The 25,661-nt window shown below is 52.2% G+C and overlaps 1 protein-coding gene across 10 annotated transcripts in view; it reads left to right on the top strand.

Annotated features, from left to right (window-relative positions):
• Positions 1–17,848, top strand: part of TMEM229B (transmembrane protein 229B) — a 38,570-nt gene extending 20,722 nt beyond the window's left edge. For 4 of the 10 annotated variants that reach the window (XM_034642150.1, XM_034642147.1, XM_034642148.1 and 1 more), the window contains 3 exons: positions 3,982–4,163; positions 12,930–13,197; positions 14,202–17,848. In XM_034642150.1, coding sequence (XP_034498041.1) covers positions 13,123–13,197; positions 14,202–14,723 — 597 coding nt within the window. In that variant the 5' untranslated portion in view covers positions 3,982–4,163; positions 12,930–13,122 and the 3' untranslated portion in view covers positions 14,724–17,848. The other 6 variants (XM_034642146.1, XM_034642151.1, XR_004620115.1 and 3 more) reach the window with 6 other exon arrangements.
• Positions 17,849–25,661: the final 7,813 nt, after the last annotated feature.

Raw genomic sequence — 25,661 nt, 5'->3', positions numbered from 1 at the left:
AAATAATTCCTGGTCACTTAGTCAGTGAGGCTGTGAGGCTGCTGTCTGTCCCTTTCCAGCTGCCAGGAGGAGCCTTGCTGCTCTCACGTGACCAGGATTCCAGGGCCCCTCGGCTGATGCCTGATGGGATCTGCATAGGGGATTATTGATGAAGGGGAGGCGAGGCCGCTCTTCACTGCAACACATGCCTTGCTCTGGGCCGGCAGCCAGGCAGCTAATTAGAGAGCCCAGCAGCTGTCCAGCCTTTCAGGCAGCAAGCAGCAGCTACCCAGTGCCGGGGGTAGGATGGGAAGGAAAGGGAAGGGGCATGGGGCCAGAGACCAGCCTCCAAGCTGTAGGGCATGGGTGGTCTGGGCTTGTTCAGAAGGGGACATTGAGAAAGGAGAGTGAGGTAGGAGGGGCTGGATGGGAGGAGGAAGGAAGGAGAGGAGGGTGACAGGACAGAGTAGCCTGCAGGTGGGACAGAAGACAGAGCAGTGAGTTTTCTGGCTGGCAGAGAAACCCAGATTCCAAGAAACCCAGATCCCAAAATGAGGGGGCATGGAGTGGAAGGATGGGGTCAAATGGAGGGTGTGGGCAGTCTGTCTCCACCAACCTTCCCTATGCCAGTCAGGCCCAAGGGCCTGGGTCTCCTTGCTTCTCAAGGGGAGCTGAGCAGCCTTTCCCCTGGGGGGATTTGGAATTCCCGTTTGTTTGTACCTTAGCAGGGTCTCTGGACTTGGGAAGTTGCCAAATCCACTTGTGTTTAGGGCTGGTCTTAAAAGTCTGAACAACTAGGAGCAGTGGTTTGGGGTCTTGAGGGAAGAACCAGGGCACTGTGAATAATCCGAGAGCTCCCCCAGTGTGGCCTTGGGGCATTTTCTCTTTACTTTGTGGGCATCTGGGGTAGGGGAGATTTGGGGTAGGGGAGATTTGGGGAAGAGGGGAGGGAGAAGGAAGAAGGATGGTGTTTGCCTGTCATGTCCTGGCTCCAGTCTTAGGTTCTGGGCCATGGAGATTGTGCGGAGTGTGGGGTAGGTTTGGTTTTAGGTTCTGGTCAGAGAAGTAGAGACTCAGTCCGGCAAGCCCAGCTTACCCTAAATAGTTACAGGGGAGGGGAGAGAATGATGCAGAGGGAATTTCCTGCCAGCAGCTGCTGATTAACCCTCTTTGGGAAATGAATGCTATGTGCATGAAAACTGGATGTGCCATCTGAGAGTGCCAGCACATTGCAGAAATAACAGAATAGGCGTTGTTATTCTCTGACCTGAGCCCGAGCCTGGTCCCTTGCCCACGTAGGAGTCTGCGCTTTCTCCCGGGACGCCTGGGATGCTTCCTCGTGTGACACGTCTTCTGTATTGCCCAGACCCAAGGCACCCATTCATCTATCGTCACCTCATGCTCCAGGTGATGGCTGTGGGAGGTGGGAGGAGAGCGAGCATCCTCCTTCCTTCCCTCATTTGCAGGGATAGCCCTGCCCCTGCAAACCGACACTTACAGTGCTTTGTAGGAGACAGCCCTTTCATGACAATGGCCTAAAAATTAGGGAAGAATGCGAGACATCACTGTTTAGTTAATAACACTGGACAGTGCAATCACCCAAGAATTTAGCTGGGCTCTTCTCAAGCTGACTTGTCCATCCATCCAAAAGAAATTCCCTGGTCTTGAGGAATTCACCATGTAGAGGAGGAAACAGACAATAATAACCTTTTTTTTTTTTTGACAATAATAACTTTAAGACGGGACATGATGTTTCAGTGCAAGGATGTTCAAAGTGCTGTGGGAACATCAGCGATGGCATAGCTGGAGGCTCAGGAGGACAGCGTCACAAAGGAACGAGGAGGGAGCACGGTCTCAGAGGAGCACCTGGGCATGGTGATGAAGCTGGATGGACAGACTCAGGCTGTGCATTTACAAATAAGCCGCTTACAGAACGGACTAAGTAGATGATAGTGAATGACAGGCAGGTGCACACAGGTGCATGGGAAGCAGCTTGAAGGCATGCTGTGTGGGGAGAGGGGGGACCCTGGAGCCCAAGGACCAGGGTTTGAGTCAAATGTGTAGATTTGGCCTCATCTCTTAATGTCCTGAGAGTCAGTGCTTTCCTCTCTAAAATGGGGGTTGGGGGGTGGGCGGTGATGATTCCTCCCCTCCCTGCAGGAGTCTTGGGAGAATCGTGAGAGGTGATATACCCCAAGAAGTATAAGTTCTGCCCACGTTAGTTGCTATAAGGACTCTTCACACATTCATGTGCTCCAGAAACTTCGAGCTCAGGCCCTGCGGTCCACAAAGGAGCCTCATGCCATCTACACCAGGGACCTGCTCCCAGGGGCCAGGGAGCGTCAGAGGGGGCCGGGGACAGCTTGCACACTTAGAGGCAGAGGCGGTGCTCCTGCTAGCCGTGCCCCTCATCCAGCCCCCAGCAGCTCCCTGGTGGAAGAGCCTGCAGACCCGGAAGCAGGAGGTGCCTAGCAGCAGTCTGGCCTCAGAGGGCAGCCTGTTCTGAGCGCAGGGGCTGCATCGGCCGGGGCAGCCCCTCAGCCAGCGGTGGCTCCCAGGGCTGCCTGCAGCGACCAGCAGCCCATGCTACCAGGATGTGGGTTTTGGTTTCTCTTTCTCTTTTGTCTTGTGCTTGCTGATGTGGCCCGCCTAGGGCCCGGGGAAAGGGAAGTGCCCATGGTGGGATTGAACTCCCCAGGCACAGGTCATGGTGGTACTGGGGGTAGAGGGGTGTCGGACATGCCCCATTAAAGCCCTTTCCTCCAGGTAACAGGTATGTGCCAGGAAGGCTGGGAGAAGTGGGGAGGATGGACAGGTGGGGCAGGTGGAGGCTCCTGTTTGGGGAGGAGCTGGGGAGGAGCTGGGGAGGGCCAGGCCAAGCTCAGCAGCCCTTGGCTCTCGTCATTCACTGTCTCAGTGCGGGAGGTGGGGGGCTTTAGCGGGGGAGGGCTGCACCCTCTGGGGCCACAAGCATGTATGCGTACAGTGAATTTCAGGTCCAGACTCCTGCCCTTTCACTTCTCCTTGGCTCCCCTGCTGCCTCTGGGGAGCAGAGGCCCAGTCACCCCAGCTCAGAGAGCCTGGGAGGTACGGGGAGGGAGGCAGCCAGCCTGGGCACCAGCTGGGGTGGCGCCTCCGTGGGTGACCCTGCTGGGCCGTCCCTGGCAGGAGTGGCACCGGCTTCCACCCCTGTCCTGCTGGAGGCCGAGCCCGACCTCAGCTCTGTCCTTGGGCTGGTGCAGAGGGTGCTGCATCCAAGGGGTTTTCAGAGAAGCTGCAGGGCCTTCACATTAAAGTCAGAATCTTTATCAAATGGTCAAGTCTTCGGGAGATAGTAAAAATGTGTGTGTGGCCGGGGGCGTCATAAAGTCAGATTTAAATCAGCTTGTGGTCGGTTATTGATGTTAACAGGAAGGGCCTTAACAAGAACAGTGATAAAATAGAGTGAAATAAATATTAGGGTGGTGGAATTGTGGGGAGAGGGTCTGGCACACATTTTGTGGGTATGCTTGTTTTTCTGTGTGGAGCTGAGCTCAACTCCCCAAATGCTATGACAAATGTCCTACGTTATCTGCCTTCCATGAGGTTCTTCACTGCCCTTGAGAACAGATGTAGCCACTGCAGGGAGAAGGTGAGAGTGTAATTTGAAGCTAAACGAGAAAGGCACTGGAGTCTAAAATTATACCCCCTCTCGGATTTACAAATGTGCACACATTTGCTCGTGGTGCAAGAAGCCCTAAGTCCTAGCCCCACGTGTGAATTGCCTGGGACCCATCCCAGGCTGTCATTGCTGGATTAACCAGACCTGAGCAAACAGGACAGCACGGAGGCGGTAGTGGGTTCCAAGAGAGGGGCCCAGGGGCCTGGGTGGGATGACTGACTGCCTGGTGCTGAGCCTGGAGCCAGGGCAGTTGTAGTGTTTGCCTTGAGGCTGCCTCCCCCCGCCCCCCCCCGGCCTGGTGGGCAGTGTAAGGTAATGAATGCCTCCTCTTTTATTCCCAGGGACACATGGAAGCCTCCGGCCCACCAGCCAAGGATCAGCTGAGCCCTGGGGCTGATGCTTGCCCCCACTGCTGAGATTGACACCAAGGCCCAGCCAGGCACCAGGACAAAGGTTAACCCGGGACACTCCTGGACAGTGAGCCTGATGTCTGTTCTGAGCCGTGCACTCGGAGGTCTGATATGTGAGTATGTGACAGGCTCCCCAGGGATCCCAGGGATCCCTGGCCCTCCCTGCCTCAGCGGCATGGACACCCGAGGTTCCAGTTCTGAGCCTGTGTTCTGCCCAAGGGCCTGTCACAGGGCTGTAGCTCTGGGATTGGAGGGGAGTGCCCGGCAGGTTCAGGTCATGCACATGCTGGAGCCATCTTAGGGCCACCTGGCCTCTGAAATATGTGCCCGACCCAGACTGGCTGAATGAGTGATGTCAGACACTGAGCACGCGGCAGATGATGTCTTCCCACATTCCCTTATCTGTAAGCTCCGGGATGCTTTGGGCCTCAGGCTTTACCTCTGTGCAGTGAGAACTGTACTGCATCTGGGATTCCAGACTACCCAGAGCCATGAGCGGTTCATGTGGCCTTGGGGAGAGCATCCAGGGCACCGGGAGGAGCGGGATTTGTGTGCCTTAGCTGCTATGGAGGTGGCCACCAGAGGGTCAAGAGGAGCAAGTCTTCTGCTGCTTTTGGCCTGTGAAGGGACCCCTCCTAAGGCCAGACAAGCTGCATGTAGAGCAGGGGCCCAGAGGCGACCGTGGAGTCTCACCTGTCCTCATATGGCCTTTCTTTCCAGCCTTGGCCTTTGGCTTTTCCTTGGTGGTGCTTTAAAAAATGATGATTGGCTGCTTTCCCAAGCCCCAGAGGTCTGTCTAGCCTGGAGGTTGTTGTCGGCCTAGGGCAGACAGTCCCACTGTGGGCCAGCCAGTGGAGAACTCACCTGGAAGACGAGGGGGGAGAGCAGGTGCTTTTGCGCTCCCGACAGGACAAGCTGTCTGGGGGCTGCTGGGCTGGCCCCTGGGAACCAGGGCCTTAGATTCCATGCAGGAGCTTGCAGAGAAGGAGAAGGGCAACTAGGTAGTTCTCAGCTTTAGGTAGAACTTGCCAGTTGACAGTTTAAAACTCAGGGCTAGCATCTATTTTTCCCTCAACCGGGGCTTGCAAAATCAGTTTGTGGTTGGAGGGCCTTTAAGAAAGTGTGTCACTGGGGTGATTTGTGGCTGGGGAGGTGTGTACCTGAACTGCGGGGGTAGGCCGGGAGTGCAGAGATGGCCACAGAGGCCGCGGCGGGAACATGGTGACTCAGGCCAGAGACCTACTCCCCACATCGTGCAGAATTCCCCAGGGCAGTCTCCACCATCGGCCTTAAGACTGTTGTACCCTCTGGTCCAGGGATCCCACTCCTTATTATTCATTAAGAAATCGTTCTTCAGGAAATGGTCCCGGAGAAGAAAAGGTCTGAATTCTTTTGTTAGAGGCATAAAAAAGATGTTTCTCATAGTGTCATGGTAATAGTGGAAATGGGAAAAAATTACTCTCTCTTTGTTGAACATCTAGGTTGAGGAAATTACAGTTTTCCACCTGGTGGAATATCACACGGCCATTGTAATAGTGAGAACATAGGCAATATAACAACTCGGAAAAATGATTATGATATACTAAGTGAAAATGTCAGGTTACAGGACAAGTACATTAAGGTAACTTGTAAAATAAACACATGAGAAAGATGGCCAGGGAGAAATGATGGTGGCTGCTAGCCTGGTGGACTTGGGAATTCCTTTTCTTTCTATGATGTATGGATTTGCTTCTTGTGAAACTGAATGTAATCTGGATGAAACAACAACACACATTAACAGTGACTTTCTCTAAAATGTGGGGTGATGGGGGACTTTTGCTCTCCAGGGCTTTCAATGTTTAAATTTTCTGTGATGTTTAAATTTTAGATGTGAGCACATGTTACTTTTATAATCAGGAAAAATAATAAAGAACTTTAAAAATGTTAGAATTGAAGTTTTAAAAAGACCGTATTTCCCAAGAAAGAGAAGAGAGAAAGGCTGAGGCAGCTAGTTGTTTGTACCGGCCCTATGTGGGCCCATTTCAGGCTCTCATTCATTCTTTCATTCATGCCCCAGGTATTAGTAGGTCGTATTGCCAGGCACTGTTCTAGGCACTGGGCACCCAGCACTGAATGAGACACAACCCTGCCCTCCTGGAGCATTCATTCTAGTTGGGGGAGATAGACAACAAACAAGTAGCAAAATACCAGAAAGTGAAAGTGCGATGAGGACTGAAACATGATGATGTCAGTGATGGGGAGGCTATTTTGGATTAGAGACTTGGAGAAGATCTCAGGGGTGACCCTTTGAGCTGAAATCTGAATAACAATAGAGAGGCAGCCCTGTGAGGTCTGGGAAGAGCCCTACAGGGGAAACACACAGGGTGCCCATCCTGAGGGCCCCACCCACCGGGTGCCCCTCCCTGCCTGAGCCCTGGTGAACCTCTGTGCCAAGCTGACTCTCTTCCCCAGGCCCGCTTGCCCCCCTCTGCCTGCCAGCTGGGATTTGCTTAGCATCTGAGGCCTTCTAAAATGCTCTCCAGCCTGCTGCTTTGTGTGGAGAGGTCTGCTGCTGCTCCAGGCGCTGGGCTGCTCTGGGCAGTGTGGTGCTGGTCTCTGCTCTTGGCTGGCATTTGCATGACAGGGCTGGGCCGTCTGAGATTCTGAGCCACATTGGGGTGGGCTGGCAGTCAGGGAGGCTCTGGGTAATGTGTGTCCTGGTGAAAGGTCTTTGAAAGTCACCTGCCTTGAAGCCCTCAGTGGTGGCTGCCACCGTGGTCCCCGGAGATCAGCTATGACCCTGGAGGACCATCACATGTGTCTTGCCAGAACTTGGCCTAAGAACAGAACTTGGCCTCTCAGAATAGGCTGAGAGCCTTCAATAGTTCTGACACCAGTTCTGAGCTTCACTGATCTATCTAGAAGCTCACGTCCTTCTTGTCTTTTCAAACACCATCCTAGCCTTCTAGAAGCAGAAACTCAGAAAATGGTGGCGCCCTCAGACCTGTAGTCAGCTTTAAGGGCAGTGCATTGTGCTGAGAAGGCTGTGGAGCTGGGCTTGCTGGCTTTGAATCCCGGCTCTGCCTTATAAGCTGTAATTACATATCCTCTCTCTTCCTCAATTGCCCTATGTATAAAATAGGCTGGAGTATTATCTGAGTTAATACATGGTAAGTGCTGGGAAGAGTGCCTGATTATTCCTGTGACTTGGGAGGTAGAGGGAGGACCATCCCAGGGGACTTTCCTGGGGGATATCCGTAGCAGGAAAGGGTAGAACTCTATGGCTACCCAGTGACCACAGGTATTTAGCTCCACTTGCTTCCCTTCTGGCCCTGAAATAAGCCCATGTGTTCCTCCCACCCCCACCCCACCCCCAACCTGATAACCACAGAGGAAGCTCAGGACAGTTTCAGACCTTGCATCTTTCACCCAGATGTCAGGGCAACTGCCCACCCCTCTTTGATTCCACTCACCGCCAGCACAGAGCCTGCCAAGGTTCTGGACTCAGAGTCCCCCTACTGCCTTGGCCTCAGGGGCCCCCTAGGGGGGCTGTGTAGCTCCCTAGCACGTGGAACTGAAGCAATTTTGGTGCCTGGGACTGGGGAAGTAAGTGAGGTGGAAGAGGAAGGAAGGCCTGCCTAGTCTGGTTGCATGGAAGGGGAATCCCAATTCTCTAGCAAGATGCTCCTCTGGACAGAAATTCCCAGAGTCACCGTGTTGTGGCACCGTAGCTTCCTGAGACAGGATGGGAGTTTGGGGTAAAACCAAAGGCAATCATCTCATTTGGTTTTGCCTCCAGCCTGACTTTTATGGAGTTCTCTTGTCCCTCTCCACCTGCTGTGCTCGCTGCCTAAGGAATAGCTCAGGCAGTTCCAGGAGCTGATGAGATACACTCAGGGAGCAGGACTCAGAACCCCTCCCCCCAGATCACCTGTCACCTGCCCCCTTGGAGGGGCAATGTCCTGCTCTGACAAGTCACCTTTCCTGGAACTCCGTGTTCACAGGCCCTTTTATCAACAAGTATGAGGGCTCTTGCACTTGAGTGTTGCTCCCCAGTATCCTGCTTGTGAAACTGTCCCTAGCTCTTCAAATTCTTTTCTCCTGTTTTCTTCCTTGCCCAGATCTCCTCTTTACTTCACCTGGGGTGTTCTTTCCCCGCTGTCCTCTCTCTGTGTCACAGTCCTCAGGATAGTTGTGTCTGTCACCAGGAGAAAGAGGCCGCCGTCCAGTGAGCTGCTGGTTCTTCCTGATGCAGGCCTTCACAGGGCTTTGATCCCAGTGTGGAGCAAGGAGGTACGGGGAGGGTCTGGGGCAAAGGGTTCCGGTGGGGGGAGGCCTGGCCTGTTCAAGAGAGGGTGGGGGAGCTTGTCCCAACTCAAAGTTTAAGCACTCCTGTGAGTGTTAGCTTTGGGTTCAGGGAGTGGAGTTTTGAAAATCCAGCCAAGCCAATGCGGCCTCTCATGTTAGCGTCTGTGCCGCCGCAGTGTGAGTGGCCATCTCAGCTGATGACACAGTCTCATATCCCTTTTCTCTGTCTTCACCCCCATCTCCTGGCCTCAGTTAGGACTTTCAGCTTCCCCTGTTTGCCTCATGCGGAATAGGTGTGTTCTGGCACAATCCCTCGGACGTGGCCTGACCTTGCATAGGTATGCTTCCCCTCTGCTAACCCTGTTCTTTCAGGGATGGAAGATTCCAGAAATGCAATCCTGTCCTTGGGTTCACCCCGTTCTCTCTTGCCCATCTTCTCTTCTGTTCAACAGCTTGCCCTCCTTCACCCTTTAACAACGGCTCCTTCCATCTTGCTTTTGCTCATAGGGTTTGGAAGTCCAGCTCTTCCAAGTTACCAGCTCCAGGGGGGTGACTGGAGCCCCTGAATTGTTACTGACTGGGAACACATCCTCGGTGTGTCTAGAGATGAGCCCACGAGGCGAGGAGAGCAGGGTGTTAAAGTCAGCATTGTGGTGGCGGCTGACTGGAGGAATCTACTAGTTTAGTCAGGCCATCGCACGGGATGAACGGGGAGCCCCTGCCCCTGGATCCTGGGGGCCAGAGGGGCCAGAGGCGCGTGTGCAGGTCGGGTGGATAGACCTAAGCTCAGAGGGGCCAGAGTTCGGCGGGAGGCGGAGTGGTCTCTGGGCCACCACAACCCCACCTGCGTCCGGTCGTGGGCGTCTCCTCATTCTCAGTGAGTTTCCCTGGAGCCTGGGTGTGCTCCCGCCCACTCTGGGGGGGCTAACAACCTAGTGGGGTTTCAGGATAAAAGGAGGGTGTGAGAAGCTGTGCCAGGAATGCTGGCCCTTTCGTTCCACCCTTCTCGTCGAGCCAGGACCTCGGAGGGCTAGTTCTGAGACCCCTCCTCTTTCATGAACCCTCCCAAGCCACACAAAAGCTGGAAGCTCGCCTTGCCTCTCCTCAGCTCAGTCTTGGTTCTCCCGTGGGCTGTACGTGCGGTTACTGGTTTCACAGGGTTGCTTGGCTGCCAGGTTATGCTCTGGGTGGAGGTGAGGGCCTGACCTGCTCGGCAAGGAAGGCTGCCCTAGTGACAGCAGGGGCGGAATGACCCTCTCTCAGGGAGGAGGTTGCGCTTGAAGCGGAAGAAGCTGACCAAGAGGCCTGGCTCTGGGCCAGAAGTGACAGCCACCCTTTCTGAGCATCTTCGTGGTGTCCGTTAGCTCATTCATCCTTACAGTAACCCCCAGAAGTAGTTACTCTTATTATTCATTTTACCTATAAGAGAACCGAGGCACAGAAAGGTCAGGTCACATGCCCTGCCTTCCACAGGTGAAGGGTACTGGGAAATTGGAAAGGAAAAGGCAAGGGGGGAGACCAGGAAGTTAGGATCCGGAGCCCCTGGGCTTAACCACTTCATGCTATTCAAACCCGTGAATCGTGCCTTGTTGGTGATGGCTCAGCAGGGAAGGACCTGCAGAACTTTATAGGACATCAGGTTTCCTTAGTTCATTTGTCTGGCAAATTTGTGGGGCATCTTCTGTAGACAAGGCACAAAGATGATTAATACATAGTCATACAACAGATGTTTGGTTTTTTTTTTTTTAAAGATTTTATTTATTTATTTGACAGAGATAGAGACAGCCAGGGAGAGAGGGAACACAAGCAGGGGGAGTGGGAGAGGAAGAAGCAGGCTCATAGCAGAAGAGCCTGATGTGGGGCTCGATCCCACAATGCCGGGATCACGCCCCGAGCCGAAGGCAGACGCTTAACCGCTGTGCCACCCAGGCGCCCCAACAGATGTTTTTAAGATAAAATTATATTTTTATAAAAGTTTAGACACACTTGTTAGAAAAAGATTTTAGATTATACAGAGAAGTTTAAAGAAGGAAATAAAAATCACTTGTGATGTCACCAGCCAGAGATGATTATGGCTAATTTTTTTGTACATTTGTATGTATGTATGCTTTTGCAAAATCAAAATAATAAATTATTCAGTTTTGATCCTGCTTTTTTCCCCCCCTTACCATTATATTAAACATTCATCAAGCCGCCGCTAGTGCAAAACATAGTGTGAACTGTTGTCACAGAAGTTAACAGGGTGCAGAGGTGGACAAACAGGGCAGCCGAAGAGGATTACGGGTCACGGGCCACGGGTTGGGGGTGGTGGTGACAGTAGCAGTTGGGAAGGGCACCCCGGGTAGCAAAAGCAGCAATGAAAAGACCCAGAGGACAAGATTTGAGGCAGAGGTGTCCCACAAAGGGCTTTGCCAGCCATCCCTAGGGGTTCGAGCCTCCCTGTGTGGATGATAAGGATACACTAGTGGGCCTTCTGTGGGGAGAAGCATCGGATTTTTGTTTTGGAAAGACTGCTGTTTCTATACACTCTTTCTCAGTTTAATGAGTGAATTGGGAAGGAAAAGGCAAGCGGGGAGACCAGCTGGCAGATGACCGGGGGCATCCGGGTAAGTGATGGTGACAGCTTGAAGCAGGGCAGCAGCAATGAGAAAGGCGAGTCAAGAGGAAGAGATGTTTTCAAGCACAGTTAAGTGGTAGAAAGGACAGGAGGTAATGGATGACTTGGTGGCTTTGCCGTATGACTTGCTTTGACTAGTAAGATGTTCCTCGGCATGGCTTAACCAGAGTCTTGAAAAGCGTGGGGCAGTAGGGCCTGCTTGTCCATGTGCCTCTGCCCCTGCCATGAGAAAGCATACCGGGGCCAAGAGACAGGTAGGTTACAGCCACCCCAGTCAAGGATAGGACAGAGCCCCCAGATGACCAGCAGTCTCATGATCGAGGCCAGCCAAGTTCTGCCAACCCACAGACACACAAGCTGTAACAATAAATGAGATCTGATTTAAGCCACTGAGTTCTGGAATGCTCTTTATGTAGCAATTACGAACGGATTAAGAAATGTCTTCTTTAGTTGAATGCTGTGTGCCAGGCACTGTTCTAGGCACTGGGGATGCAGTGCCAGACAGACAAGGTCCTTTTTCTCAGGGAGCTCATGTTCGGGTGGGGATGTGGCAGAAGAAGCTAGAATGACCCCAGGGCCTCTGGCTGCTAAGTGGGTGCAGGGTGGGGTCACAGGAGGAAGACAAGTTTTGGGGAAAAGATAATGAGTTTGAGGTGCCTATAGGACGCTTGGGTGGAGGTGTTCAGGAAGAAGTGGGATACGTAGGTGTAGGACACACAGGAGAGATGTCTGGATGGGGCCTGGAAGTTATCAAGGTAATAAAACAGGAAATCATCTGGACCAAAGCAAGACAGAATAAGTGCTCTGGCTATTCAGGGGAGGAAGAGAGGGTTGTGGTGGTGGGGATGAAGACGATTTGATTCTGAAGGTAACCTGGAAGTTAGGTTTGTACTTGTGGACAGTGAGCAGAAAGGCACAGGAAACACACGGACAGATCTGCAGAGGCAGGAAGGAAAACCAGGAGAACCAACCAGTGAGAAGGAGGCTGAAAAAGTTGACTGAAGTGAGATCCTAGAGAGTCTTGAATGCTAGGCCAAGGATGCTGTTGTGTTTCATTAGGACATGGGGGGCCAGTGAATGTTTTTGAGGAGGGGAGTGACACTAGGCACGCATGTCTAGGAGCTGGGCACTAGTAGGCAGTGGGATGAGTGCCGAAGTAGAAATCAGATGTGGATTCTAGTCTCAGCCTTTCCATTCACCGGCCCTGGGATATGGGGCAAACCCACTTCTTTCTGAGCCCCAACTGTCTCTCTCAAAAAACTGGAGTGAAACTCCCTGCCCTTCTTTGCATGAATCTTAATTTTGTAAGAACCAACGAGAAAAATGTGAACGAAAGTGCCTGGAAGACCACAAAGCGATGCACCGTGGTGGGGGCGTATTCTCGTGACGAGGTCTGCTTTAGCTGAAAGATGAGGCTGGGATTCCCAGACAGCAGGCAGGCTGCAGATGCATCCCGTTAACTTCTGTCTCCTCTCCCACCTTGACAGAGGTGTCGAGCCTGGGGTCCACTGGCAGCTGGCAGAGCTGGGATTCATGTTTTCATGCTCTGCCTTCCCATTCCTGATGCTGCCCTGAACTCCTCCCCCACCCCCATAAACCTGCATCATTTAGAGAGCACCTGCCCTGGAGAGGCCTGTGCCCAGGCTGCAGAACAGAGGAGTGCAAAAGAGGCGCTGCCCTCAGGGAGGACACAGGCTAGCGAGGTGGAGCAAGAGGGCACATGGCTTCTAAGAGGAAACCGGGTGGCACTGGATAAAGGGCCAAGGGAGTCATCCAGTCACTGATGGAGGGCAAGGAAAAGCAGAGAGGTCGGTGGGCCAGGCCAGCCTCAGGGAAGCAGCTTGGGGCCTTAAAAGCCCAGTGGGGCTTAGAGGAGAGGAGGGGAAGGGAATAAGTAGAGAGGAAGACTCTCTCCTCTGTCAGCCCACTGGTTTCCTCTCCACATTGAAACTAAACACCCAAACCCGCTTCACAGAGCAGTTGAAGACAAATGCGACCACAACGAGCTACCACTTTACACCCATTAGGATGGACATCATCAAAAAACCAGAAAATACCAAGTGCTGGCAAGGATGTGGTGAAACTGGGAGCCTTGTGCATTGCTGGTGGGAATGTAAAATGGTGCAGCTGCCGTGGAAAACAGCAAGGCCATTCCTCAGAAAATAAACATGGAATCACCATGTGATCCAGCAATTCTACTCCTGGATATAAATCCAAAAGAACTGAAGCAGAGACTAGAACAGGTATTTGTACATCCATGTTCACAGCAGCAGTGTGATAACAGCCAAAAGGTAGAAACAAACCATTAATGGACAGATGGATAAATGAAATGTGACAGATCAATCACATAGATCAATCATGAAGGAATGAATATTATTCAGCCTCAAAAAGTAAAGGATATTCTGACACGTGCTACAACATGGCGGAAGCTCGCAGACACTATGCTCAGTGAAATAAGCCAGTCGCAAAAGGACAGATACTGAATGATTCCCCTTAAAAGAGGTAACTAGAGTAGTCACATCCATAGAGACAGAAAGTAGAGTGGTGGTTGCCATGGGCTGGGGAGGAGGTGGGGAGTTAATGTTTAATGGGTGTGGAATTTGTTTGGGATGATGAAAAAGTTTTGGAGATGGACAGTGGTGACAGTTGCACAATAGCGTGATTGTACTTAATGCCACCAAACTATACACTTAAAAATAGCTAAGATGGTACATGTCAGTATATGTTAACACACACAGACACACACACACACACACACACACGACAAATGTGAAAGGTTGCTTAGAAAAATCTCAGAAATATGAGTGACGTGGAATTGTTTGAGAAGTGGAGGAAGAGATGGTGACCCCAGTGGATGGACCTGATGAGAAATCAGCTAGTAGCCCAGAAATGGAGGGGACTGGTGGGCCAGGACAGCCAGCTTTTCCGTTTGACCACAGATAATCCAAAAGAAAGCCTAGCGTATGTAGGAGACACCTCCTTCCAAAAGCGTTGGAGTGGAGGTGGTCAGAGGAAGCCGGAGGGACTTTCAAGTTTCTTGCCTTCCTTTCTCATGCCCGCCTGGCTAAGGTAAGAAATAGGTATAAGTCGTGGACCGCAAATAGGATCGAGAGCAGCGCGGGTAACCAAAGAGAACAGTGGAGGAGGTTTGGAATCCCCTCGAGCCTGGGCACAGCGGACACGTGGGCTGGGCGTGGGCGGCCGGGAGGAGGGGCTGCCCCCTCACCTGTCCCCTCTGTGTCCGCAGCCAGCCCCGCCCGGCACCATGGCGTCGGCCGAGCCCCTGACGGCGCTGTCGCGCTGGTACCTGTACGCCATCCACGGCTACTTCTGCGAGGTGATGTTCACGGCGGCCTGGGAGTTCGTGGTGAACTTTAACTGGAAGTTCCCGGGGGTCACGAGCGTGTGGGCGCTCTTCATCTACGGCACCTCCATCCTCATCGTGGAGCGCATGTACCTGCGCCTGCGTCGCCGCTGCCCGCTGCTCCTGCGCTGCCTCATCTACACGCTCTGGACCTACGTGTGGGAGTTCACCACCGGCCTCATCCTGCGCCAGTTCAACGCCTGCCCTTGGGACTACTCCCAGTTCGACTTCGACTTCATGGGCCTCATCACCCTGGAGTACGCCGTGCCCTGGTTCTGCGGGGCCCTCATCATGGAGCAGTTCATCATCCGCAACACCCTCCGCCTCCGCTTCGACAAGGACGCCGAGCCGGGGGAGCCGGGGGGCCCCCTCGCCCTGGCCAACGGCCACGTCAAGACAGACTGAGTGGGGCTGGGGGTGGGGCCCGGGGCTCGCTCATGGACCGGTGGGCGGCGGTACCAAGCTGGTGGGGTTACGTCTTCTGAACAGCACAAGCCCTGGCCCGGGACCGGCCTCAGCCCCCTAGGGCACACGCGACGCCCCCCTAACCCCAGCACCCTCCGCTGGGGCGGGGCCGGGGGGGGCGGAGGCCCTCTGGGAAGGGGCTGTGGATCTCTGCCCAGCTCGGAGGCTGGGGCCCGAGGCCTGTGGCTAAGCAGCGGCTGGATCACCCGGGTGACTTTGGAAGCAGCAGGCCCTGTCCTGGCTGTGGGGCTCTGAGAATGGGGCAGAGGTGGGAGGCAAGGCCTGGGGAGGCTTTGGGCTGCTACCTGGCCTCCTCCCTCTCACCTGGTTTAGGTGGACTTTGGCTGGTTCCATTAGGCAATATTCAGGTGCTTGCTTGCAACCGATACCTCCCTGGGGGCCTGCTGGGCTGCAGCCTAAGGAGAGACTGGGCAGCCAGGAGGCTGCTTGGCAGCAGTGCTGGTATGCAAGGGCTGGAGGCCTTTCCTTGGCTCCTCTCCCCTCCCCCAGGGCTCCCCCGTTCCCTTGGCGTTCTGGGGGCCCCCCTGGTGCTGGATTCCCACCAACCTTGGGCTTTTGGAGGTTTCAATCCCTGTGTGTTCGGTGGCGTTTCCCCCTTTTCTCTCTTATTTTCAAGACCTTTACCACTAGCAGCCCCTTTATCCATGTCAGTCACCACACCCCTCCCTTCCCCAACTCCCTGGCCAAAACAGCAGCTGCCAGAGATAGAGCCCTGAGATGGACCCTGCCACCCTCTTGCGACTTTCCTTCCACTGTGTCTGCTGCCTGATGACTGGGAAGCTCCCCTTTTACACTCCCCACCTGTCTGGTGGGCTGTGGCAGTGCCCCCTCCCCACAGTGCCCGGGTGAATTGAATGATACCCTCCCCAACAACAGTCAGGCCAAGATGCACCCCCTCAGATCCACAGTGGGGACCTAGAGACAAATCAGTTTAAGGGAGTTGGGGGGGGGGTGGAGAAGGCATTTGGTTTCTTTTCAAGCCAGTCACAGTCAATAGAGCTTTCTAGGGATTGGAGGAGCAAGCATCCTGTGTTGGAGACCCATGCAGAATGAGTGAGGGAGAAAAAGAAAATAGGCTTTCAGCTTTGCGAGGGTCTTTGGAGCATCCTTAGTGGGAAGCGATCAGCTGGTTCTGCCATAGCCCCAGCCCTGCAGCAAAACCTCTTCAGGGCTACCCCCGTCCCACCCCTCCCAAGCAAGGCTGACCTTTCGAGCTTACTCCTTAAACAGTATTGACCCTGCCATGCTCACGGGCCTTGTCATCTTGGTTGCCCCCCGCTTCCTCTGTGACAGGTCTGTTGCTGGCGGTGGACAGGTGAAATCCGCACTCCAGCCCACTTCTGGCTCTGCCCCCACTCCCTGAGGGGAGCGGTCCATCAGAACGCAGCCTATTCCATGGTACATGGTCTCATCTTGACCACACTAGGACTCTTAGATAGAAATTAGCCTGTCCCTTTTTACAGATCATAAAAAAAATGAAAATACCATCTGTGGAGAGAATCTCCTCTTCCTTGCCCTGCTGCTCCACCTGGACTGCGCCAGGGTAGCACCAGCCAGGGTGTGAGCCAGGGCCGGTGGGCTGGGGATGGGCAGGATGGGGAGAAAGGCTGGGAGACTCTGCCTTTGACAGGGTTGTTTTGTGTAACTGACCCTGTCCAGGACAGGAGGAAGGGCATTTCCCAGCCTCTGTGTCCCGGCCAGGCTGCTCAAATCCAGGCACAAACTACATTCTGCAGGGGCCAGACCTACCTTTGTTTTTACTGTGGCCCCAATTCCAGGGCTTTGGGGCATGCAGGGATTCGGGTTTCCATTTACAGGTGGAAGGGATTCCAGAGGAAAAATATAGTCTGAATTCCCTGTCCCCTCTGGGAAATGATTTCCTTGGCCTTGTCCCCTAACTCTGTGATATCTCAGTTTTCTGGACCCCAACACCCTTCCAGGCCCCCCACATGGGCCCCTAGACCACACCACCCACCTTAGACCGCCCCTCCCATGACTGAATCTGTGGGCAGCTTGTCGGTGTCTGCTGGCACAGGGCCTCCATAATTCTCAGCCAGAGCAAGTCCCTGTGTGGCCCATCGGGTCTGGCCACTCCAGATGTTGCCCCACAGGCATTCCCTGGCACCCTTTTCTCGGGGGCCTACAGACTCCCAAGGACAGGAGGTCCTGCAGTAAACCTGCCTGCCTGATAAGTGCAGAGCGCTGTTTTTCTGCTTCATGCAGGTGCCCCGTGGCTTTACTGTCCCTCATAGGGCACAGAGTCCCCAGCGAAGGGAGGCAACAATCCAGGGCTTGAGCTCAGGGTCTGCAGGCTCAGAATTCACCAGGGGTGGCCCAGACTTCAACTCTTGCTTTTTTGGGTATCTTCAGGGCCCTCATCCCTTAGTGCCCAGGCACCCCAGCTCTGCCAAGCAGTGAGGGTGCTGGCAGGAAGAGTCTGCTGGCTGTGTGTGAACCTCTGGTGTCCTGGGTCTCTCTCCACTGGACGTGGCAGCATTTTTGAGTTACGGATTGCCACGTGCTGCCTTGCATGGTTGAACCGCTTCTGAGGTCTGCTAGGCATCCTGTCCCTTGTTCCCTGTCCCCTCTGTTGCCAGTGAGTCACAATGGCCTATGCTTATCTACAGCAATAATACATAGGGAGTGCCCATGAAATCCTCTTGTCCTAGTCCCTCACTCTCTGCATGGGTCTCCTGGGGGAGGCAGTGCTGAGTGGGTCAGTTCCTGAGGACCTGCACTGATGGAGCTCTGGGCTGCGCAGATATCATCATGGGGGATGCAGAAAGGAGGGAGGCCCGGCCCCCGAGCTATGGCTAAGGCAGGGAGGATACCTTCCACCCTGAGGCCACCCCAGACCCGGAGGAGCTGCTGGCCCCGGCTCTCCCACTTGGAAGTGGGTGGGACTGTCTCCCAACCGCAGCAGCTCTTCAGAAGGACACATGACTGGTTTGTGCACCCATCGCCTGCTCTGTCTCCATCGGTCTCTTTGTCTGTTCCTTTTCACATTCGTGCACATCAAATATACTGGTGTTCGTGTTCCAGGACTGACTCTGATCCATCTCTGTTTCTTCTATTTTGGAGCCCCTTTCTTAGGGGCCGCTGAAGGCCAAGCCCTTCACACCGTGTCGTGCTGCTGTCCTAAACCAGGAGGACTGTTGGGTGGAGCCACCCCATGGGGAGGGCCGGTGGTATTCCCTGACAGTCCTTTTTACCATCTCTGCTCTGACCCTCCCAGGAACCAGAATTCTCCACCTAACCCCCCATTCTTCACCAGGAGCATGATCTGGTCCATAATCTTATTTTGGTCTGAGGCTCCAAAGCAGATGGGGAGGTGTGGGCAGTCATCCAGGTGGGCTGCACTGGCTCAGGAGATGAGCTGCTCTTGATACAGACCAGCCATGACCTGGGGTGGCTCATGAGCCAAAGGGGCCAAGCGAAGAGGCGGAGGCTACTCCAAAGAGCTGAGCCACCAGGGCCCCTTATTTTCATTACATCAAAAGCGATGCTTTGAAGAAACAGAGCTCTGCACTCCTTCCTAGCAACTCTTCATTCCCTGAGAGGTGACTTTGAAGGGAATAATCCTTCCCTACTTTGTGTACCTCTGCTCTGTCTAATGTCCCTCATCCTCCTCTCCCCGCACCATGCTCCTGCCTACTTTCCTACTTCCAGAAAGAGAAATTGTTCGGTCAGTTCAACTAAACCCAAATGACTTGGTCCCGACTGCCACAGCCACTGGTTTTCTGGATAGAGCAGGCAGTGTGCTTTCCAAATTGCTGGGAAGGTCCTCTGCCTCCCCCACTCCCTTGAAGGTATTCATTTCTTTGACTGAAACCGTTTCCCTTCATAAAAACAAGCAAGCATAAAGCCCTGACAGCCATTTACATGTTAGTATAAACAAATATATAAGGCTCTTGCCTTACAGCAGGTTTATAGAGAAAGAGACAAGCATCATGAAATAGGGTCTACCTTATGGAGCTTCAGAGAAAAGGCAAGAGGTAGGGCTCAGAATAAGAAGTCTGAGGGTACCCAAGACCTTTCTTAACTGGCCAGCTCCTTCTGTTCTCTATTCAATGGATGCTTTCCTTTCTTGATATTTTCCTTCTTCACCTCCTCTGCCCCACCTTCATCTAATCCAAAGGGACCCTCCGATGACACTGCATTGAGGCAAGGGCCCCAGGAGAGCTAATGCCAAGGACCCTGGCTGCATCTTCTGACATCTGCCCACCCTTCACGAGAGCCTAATCTTTAATTAATAACAATGAGTGAATGACCATAACCTTGCCTTTCCTTCTGGGGTGCCCATCTCAGAAGGATAGCTTGGTCCACAATCCTGGTACAACCGGGGATAGCTGGACGGCCTGTGTTTGGTGAGCAGGGAAACAGGTTCAGGAATGGGAGCAACTGACTGATCACACTGCAAGTTAGAGGGACTGGTCTTAATAATTTTAACAACAGCTGCGGTTCTTACCACGGTCAGCTCCGAGACTTGTACTGACCGCTGGGACTGCAACGAGGCAGGGCACTGAGTGTGTCTGCACAATCTCAAATGTTCTCCCACTTGAGGTGGGTACTGTTATTCACCTTTTTCAAGATGAAATCTGCTGGCAACCAGTCCACAACATGGATTTACCACATTTCTCTGCAAATCACTTTTTTGTTTGAGTGTAAAAAGACAACACTTTGGGGAGGATTTGTGAAGAGTCAAGTGCCCCTTTCTACTTTGATGAGATTCTGGACATCATTAGAGTCCAGCCCATCCAAATGCTATTCACAAAGAGAAATTAATCTTTAAGAAGGGGAGTTTGGGGGGGGGAGTTGGGATTATGAGGAAGGAGGTACAGGGTGCCATCTTAGCCAAGACCTAAAAAAAAAAAAAATGGGCACAAGGAGGGAGGGTTGTAACATTTTGGCCTCTGGCAGCCCTGGGTTTAAGATTGACATCTTCGCCTCCCATATGTGGCTCTATTTTTGCCCTTGGACTTTTCCCTTTGATTCTATTTCTTTCTCTTAAGATGAAGCCTGAGCCCCTAGCTGTTGGCACTCTCGGAGGGTTTGTAATGACCAAATGAAATCTTTCTCCTTCTGAAAACTCAGGTGCACCTGAGAATTGGCCTGTTTCATTCAAATTCTTATGGGATACCTACAGTGAGGCAGGGGTAGTCATGGGGGTGCTTGTACAGCTAGCCGGGGAGAAAGACACTGAATGGGCACTCACAGAGATAGTTACGTCATTGCAAAGTTGATTAGCCCTCCAAGAGAGAAACTTCTAACAGAGGAAGCTGACTCTTCTATAGACATAGGTGAGGATTCCCCAGGGAGGAAGGGAAGAGACACACACACACACACGCAGTGCAGACCTTCAGGTCAAATACTGTTTTTTTCAGAGATGGGCTGGCTACTGCTCACTGTCTGGAAATGCAGACATTGACTGTGCCTAGATGGGTACAGTGCAGAAGAAAGCCAGCACACAGTGGGTACATTCAGGAACGCTTAATGAATGAAGCCTGACAGTGTCGGCCCTAGTAAGCCCACCCTAAAGACCAGACTGACTGTTCCAGAGCCCCACAGGCCCCTTTGGGAACCTGATGCTACGAATCCTATTTGGACAATGACCATTCCTGCCATATCTGTGCTCGCATCCATTGAGCAACTCACTGTCCTACCCCCTCTTGCCAAGCCATTAGTCTCCACAAAGCCCTGCCAGCTTCACTCTCAGGGTCTTGGGAGCTTGGCCCAAGACCCAGCTCCACTGACTTGTCCATTGCTTCATTCTGGTGATACAGTTCTTGGTGTGGGCAAAGATGTCCCTTCAGTGCCAAGCGCTCAGGGTGGCTGTTGGCGTGTCTTGGCTTCCCAGGCTTGTGGTGACACCACGCCAGTTTCTGGCCACAGGGCCTGCTCCTCTCCTGTCTGGTCTTCTCCTTTTCTGCCTCTTCTAAGGACACTTGTCACTGGCTTGAGGGCCTATCTCGGTAACCCAGGATGATCTTATCTCCAAGACCCTTAGCTCAATACATCTGCAAAGACTCTTTTCTCAAATAAGGTCGTGTTCACATGGTCCCAAGGGTTTGAATGTGACTAGACCTTTTTGGGGGGTGGGAGGGGCACTATTCAACCTCCTATAGGGATTAAGGGGGGAGATTTCTACTGAAGCCCTTGCCTCCTGTACCGGTTAAGAGCGAGAGCTAGAAGTATAGTGTGGGGTAATCTGGGAGAGAACTCAAGGATCTAGCTTGAGGATGGAGCTCTTCATCCCAAAACACACCCAGCTGCTGTGGTTTTTCAGTTTAGATGCAGATTTGACTATTTCCCTCCCTACTCCAGACTCTTTAATGATCTCCCATTATCTTTAGTATCCAGCTCTCTGCCTCCTCCAGGCTTATACAACCCTCTGTGGTTTGGCCTCATTCCTCACCTCCCCCTCAGTCCTGCGCAATCTGGAGAGAACAGCATGTCATTTCCCCACAGCCCCTGCTCCTGCCCCTGTGCTCCTCTCACTGGAACACTCCTACTGCTCTTGTAGCCGGCAGCACAGTCTCCATCCACCGCAGTTCTCGGGTTCGTTCAGGCCAACTCCGGGTGGGAGCCGTCTCCCTGGAAACTCTCCATGTGACAGCCTGCCAGCGGCAGTGGCTACGTTCTTCCAGTGCTATCAATGCAGAGGATTTCATGTGTCCATCCACCCCACTGTGTGCCAGGCCCTGCGCTAGGCCCCCGGCACAGCAGGGAACAAGGCAGACTCATCTCTGCCCTCCCCGAGTGATGTCTTCCTCTGCATTACAGGGCGCAGAGAACCCTGATGGGCTGCCTGATGGAGGAGAAAAGGAATTAAGTGGAGTTAGGGGTTGACAACTATGTCTATGTCTGATATAGCCAGGACGGGGTGAAGTGAGAGGTGGAGTGAAGAGCAGCCTCCAGGGAGAGAGGAAGTCAGGTGCAGAGGCTGGGAACTCAGAGAGAGCAGGGTCCCTGAGGGTCTGCATTAGCTCCCAGGGGTGAACAATGGAGTTCACGGGAAGCCGGGCCCAAATCATGAAATGTCTTGTAAACCAAGGCAGGGAGAGACAGATGATAAACAAGAAAATAACAGGTTATAATACATTGAAACAGAGGCATAGGCAAATGAACAGGTAGCTCCTTTAGCCTGGGCGGCCCTGAGAGGTCTTTGGGCAGAGATGACCCCTAGCCTGGAATCTGGATAATGAGGAGGGTCAGCCTGTCTTCGAAGATGGGGAGGACTCATGCAGAGGAGACTGCTAGTAGGAAGGCCCGAAGGTGGGAATGAGTTCAGAGAGTCCAAGGAACAGATAAAAGGCCACTGTGGCTGGTGCTTGTGAGGAAACGGGTAAGGAGTAACAAGACGGGGACAGAGTCAGAGTGTGGAGGCCCCTGGAGGCCTTATCGGGGCGGGGGGATAAGGAAGAGACATGGAGAGAGTTCTTAAGGATGGAGAATTGTGGGACCTGGCCCAGCCCCCTCCCGGGAACCCCTCCTAAGGGACAGGACCAGGCAGGGGAGGATTGCAGGCAGAGCCTGGGGTTCCTCATACCCTTAGCACGTGTCTTGTCCTCCTAGAGGCTGGGGCATGGATTGGGTTAGCACAACTGAAAGGTGGGTCTGTTTGGTTTTGGCAAACCCTTCTCTCTACCTGTTACATAAGCATTCTTGCCCTGGGGAACATTGCACCAGGCTGCAGAGGCTTCTCCTGAAGCTACCTGGATGCTCAGGCCACCATCCCACCCATAGACCTTGGAGTCTCCAGGGTCTGGCAGTATTAGGACACCCCAGAGTAGGGCAATGGTGGGGAAATAACAGTCTAACCTTGGTTCTGCCACATTCATGATCTGTATGACTTTTGATAAGACACTGAGCCCCTCTGAGATTTAGCTCAGTGGATGTAGTCCAAATTTAGTTTAATTCACTGGGAGCACATTCTAGCATCCCTCCAAGATGGAGTGTAGAAGCAACCACATTGAAGGCTTGGAGCAACCAGAGAGGGTATTAGATTCCAATTCAGCACAGCAAACATTTTTAAATGAAATATTAGGCATTCGTGTTATTAAAAGTTTTGGGGGGCACCTGGGTGGCTCAGTCAGTTAAGCATCTGACTCTTGATTTTGGCTCAGGTCATGATCTCAGGGTCGAGAGATTGAGCCCCACGGCAGGCTCAGTGGGGAGTCTGCTTGGGATTCTCTCTCTCCCTCGCCCTCTGCCCCTCACCCTGTTTGCGTGTGCTCTCTTTCCCTAAAATAAATAAATGAATCTTTAAAAATAAAAAAATAAAAAATAAAATAAAAGATTTTGGGCATTGCCCCCAGGGGATTTTTCACTGGTCAACTCTGGCCCACCACCCTGCGGGTCATAGGGTGACCAGCCATCCTGGTTTGCCTGACACTAAGAAGTTTTCTAGGATATGGGATTTTCTGTGCCCAAACTGGGAAAGTCTTGTGCAAACCAGGGCCAACTGGTAACCCTAGCTGGTGGGAGTTTAAAACATCCCACCATTTCGGTTTCTTTTGTTTTCTCAGCATGTTCTTTGGCCTTTCCTTCAACTCCTTGAGCTGTTCCTCCCAGTTTTCCAAATAATTCCTTTTGGTTTATGTTAGTCAGTTGATTCTGTTGCTTGTAACCAACCCCTCCCCTACTCTCTGCAGGTGGACAATCCAGATTCCCTCTACACACCTGACTTTTTTTTAAACATCTGACTGTCACCTGCAATCAGATCTTTAACCCTCACTCCCCTTTCCTTACCTTCACAAGTTGCTGCTCATGCCTTGAACTAATACCTCCTGTCTAGTTCCCACTCTACCTCCAGGAGACCTTGCCTGTTATGGTCTAGGCTTGGCATCCTGGAAGAAGTTCTGACATGGTTGCACCCCAACCTAAGCCCTTCTCTCATAACTGGTAATGCACCCAGAAATGCAGATGACCTTTCAAATTTTGTATATACCCCAGGATTCAGTTCTAATCCAATTGGGATTAATCTGATTTAGGAGCTGTCCTTTTCTGCAGTAGGGTCCCCGGGAGTCCTTTAAAGGACAGTCTGCCAACCACCTCTGGGTGGACAGTCAAGGACATCTAGTGCCCACTGCCTCCTTGGCTTGTCCACAGGCACCTTCCTGAGACAGTCTTTCCAAAGCCGAGGGTCAAGGCAGGGGACAGAACCTTGTCTGCAACTCTTCGATACCAAAAAAGCAAGCCTCTTCCTTGGATTGCTTTAGAAATGAAAACGCAATGACATTAGGCATTATTTTGCTGACTTTCACTCAATCTGTTCCCCAGGGTCTTAGGCCTGCTGACCAGCAGGACCAGATGGTGCCTTTTGCAGGAATATCTCCTCATTTCTGCCTTTGTGTAGGCCCTGAATATCCTAAGAAACAAGTTTTCTTCTTCTGATGGACATATCTGTGCATCAGATATATTTTTCATATATTTTTCCTTTCTATGACTCTGCTGAAGGCACTTGACATCAATCCTTGCTTACATTTCGTGTCCTTGAGATGACAGCTGACCTTGTTAAACAGAAGGAGGAAGGCGAGGGGAAGGGAGAGGGAAGGTAGGGGAAGGACCAGGAAATGGAAGGAGCCAGATTGCTCTACATTCATAACTCTCTTTTGCCACCAGCCACTTGCTCAGTCTTTCTGGAATGTGGCCTTCTACACTCCATGTTGCCCTGAGAGCTTCCTGATTGCCTAATGAAAGATGCAACATCTCAGGCTTTGAAATCATTAGACCTGAGTTTGAACCTCAGGTCCCTGACTTACGTGGGCATGTTACGTAACCTGTCTAAGCCTCAGTTTCTTCATCTAAAAATGGGGCTAATACTAGTCCAAACCTCCCAGAGTTGTGGAGATCAGATAAGACAATGTTCGACGAGTGCTTGGCATCCACTCAGTGTCAGATATTAGGAGAAATATTCTCCTTCGTTAGTCTCACAAGTCAAATGCAAGCAGATGTCACTCTTGCAAGCATTTCTGGACTCCTGCTGATGTGGTCACCGTGGCCAAAATCATGGGCTTTGAATGCTTCTGACCTGAACTGGCCCACTTATTTTTGATAGGGAGTCAAATTCCTTCATTTCTAGGCACACAAGTCTTCTCATCTGTAAAATGGGAATGATAAAACTTATTCTATAGGATTATTGTGAAGGTTAAGTTAAATAACATGCCTAACATGCTTAGTACAGGTCCATGATTCCTTACTCAAAACCCATGGGATTTTGCAAAGCTTTTTGGATTTCAGAAAAATAGTAACATTTATATGCTGTATATTTTGTAGCTTCTGGGCCAGGTGTGAATCAGTACGTCATGGTCAAACATGTTATTACTTCTACATGGAAATCTAGAATATCGTATTAAGTGGGGGGTAAATAAAAACTCTAAATGGCCTTACAATCCTTACCTTGTGAGACGGACAGGGCAAGTATAAAATTCCTACTTGACAGATAACAAACTAAAGATCAGGATAGTGGACTGTTTAAGATCACATTGTTCAGGGGCGCCTGGGTGGTTCAGTTGGTAAAGCATCTGCCTTCGGCTTAGGTCGTGATCCCAGGATCCTGGGATCGAGCCCTGCGTCGGGCTCCCTGCTCAGGAGGGAGACTGCTTCTCCCTCACCCACTCCCCCTGCTGTGCTCTCTCTCTCCCTCTGTCAAATAAATAAATAAAACCTTAAAAAAAAAATCTCATCGTCCATGATTGACAGCATGAGGATCCCAAGGCCATCTGAGTCCTAGGGACTCTCCCTATTATACCACACAGTGTGACAGACTTGACCCTACAACCTTTCTTTTTGCTTAATGAACTTTCACCACTCCCTTCCACACACATAAAGGGGCTACTAAGTAGTCAAGTTTTC

The sequence above is a fragment of the Ailuropoda melanoleuca genome, chromosome 14, assembly GCF_002007445.2.
Source record: "Ailuropoda melanoleuca isolate Jingjing chromosome 14, ASM200744v2, whole genome shotgun sequence".
NCBI classification, from domain to species: domain Eukaryota; kingdom Metazoa; phylum Chordata; class Mammalia; order Carnivora; family Ursidae; genus Ailuropoda; species Ailuropoda melanoleuca.
The sequence above is the reverse complement of the archived record's forward strand: the minus strand, read 5'-3'. Positions and strand labels throughout refer to the sequence as shown.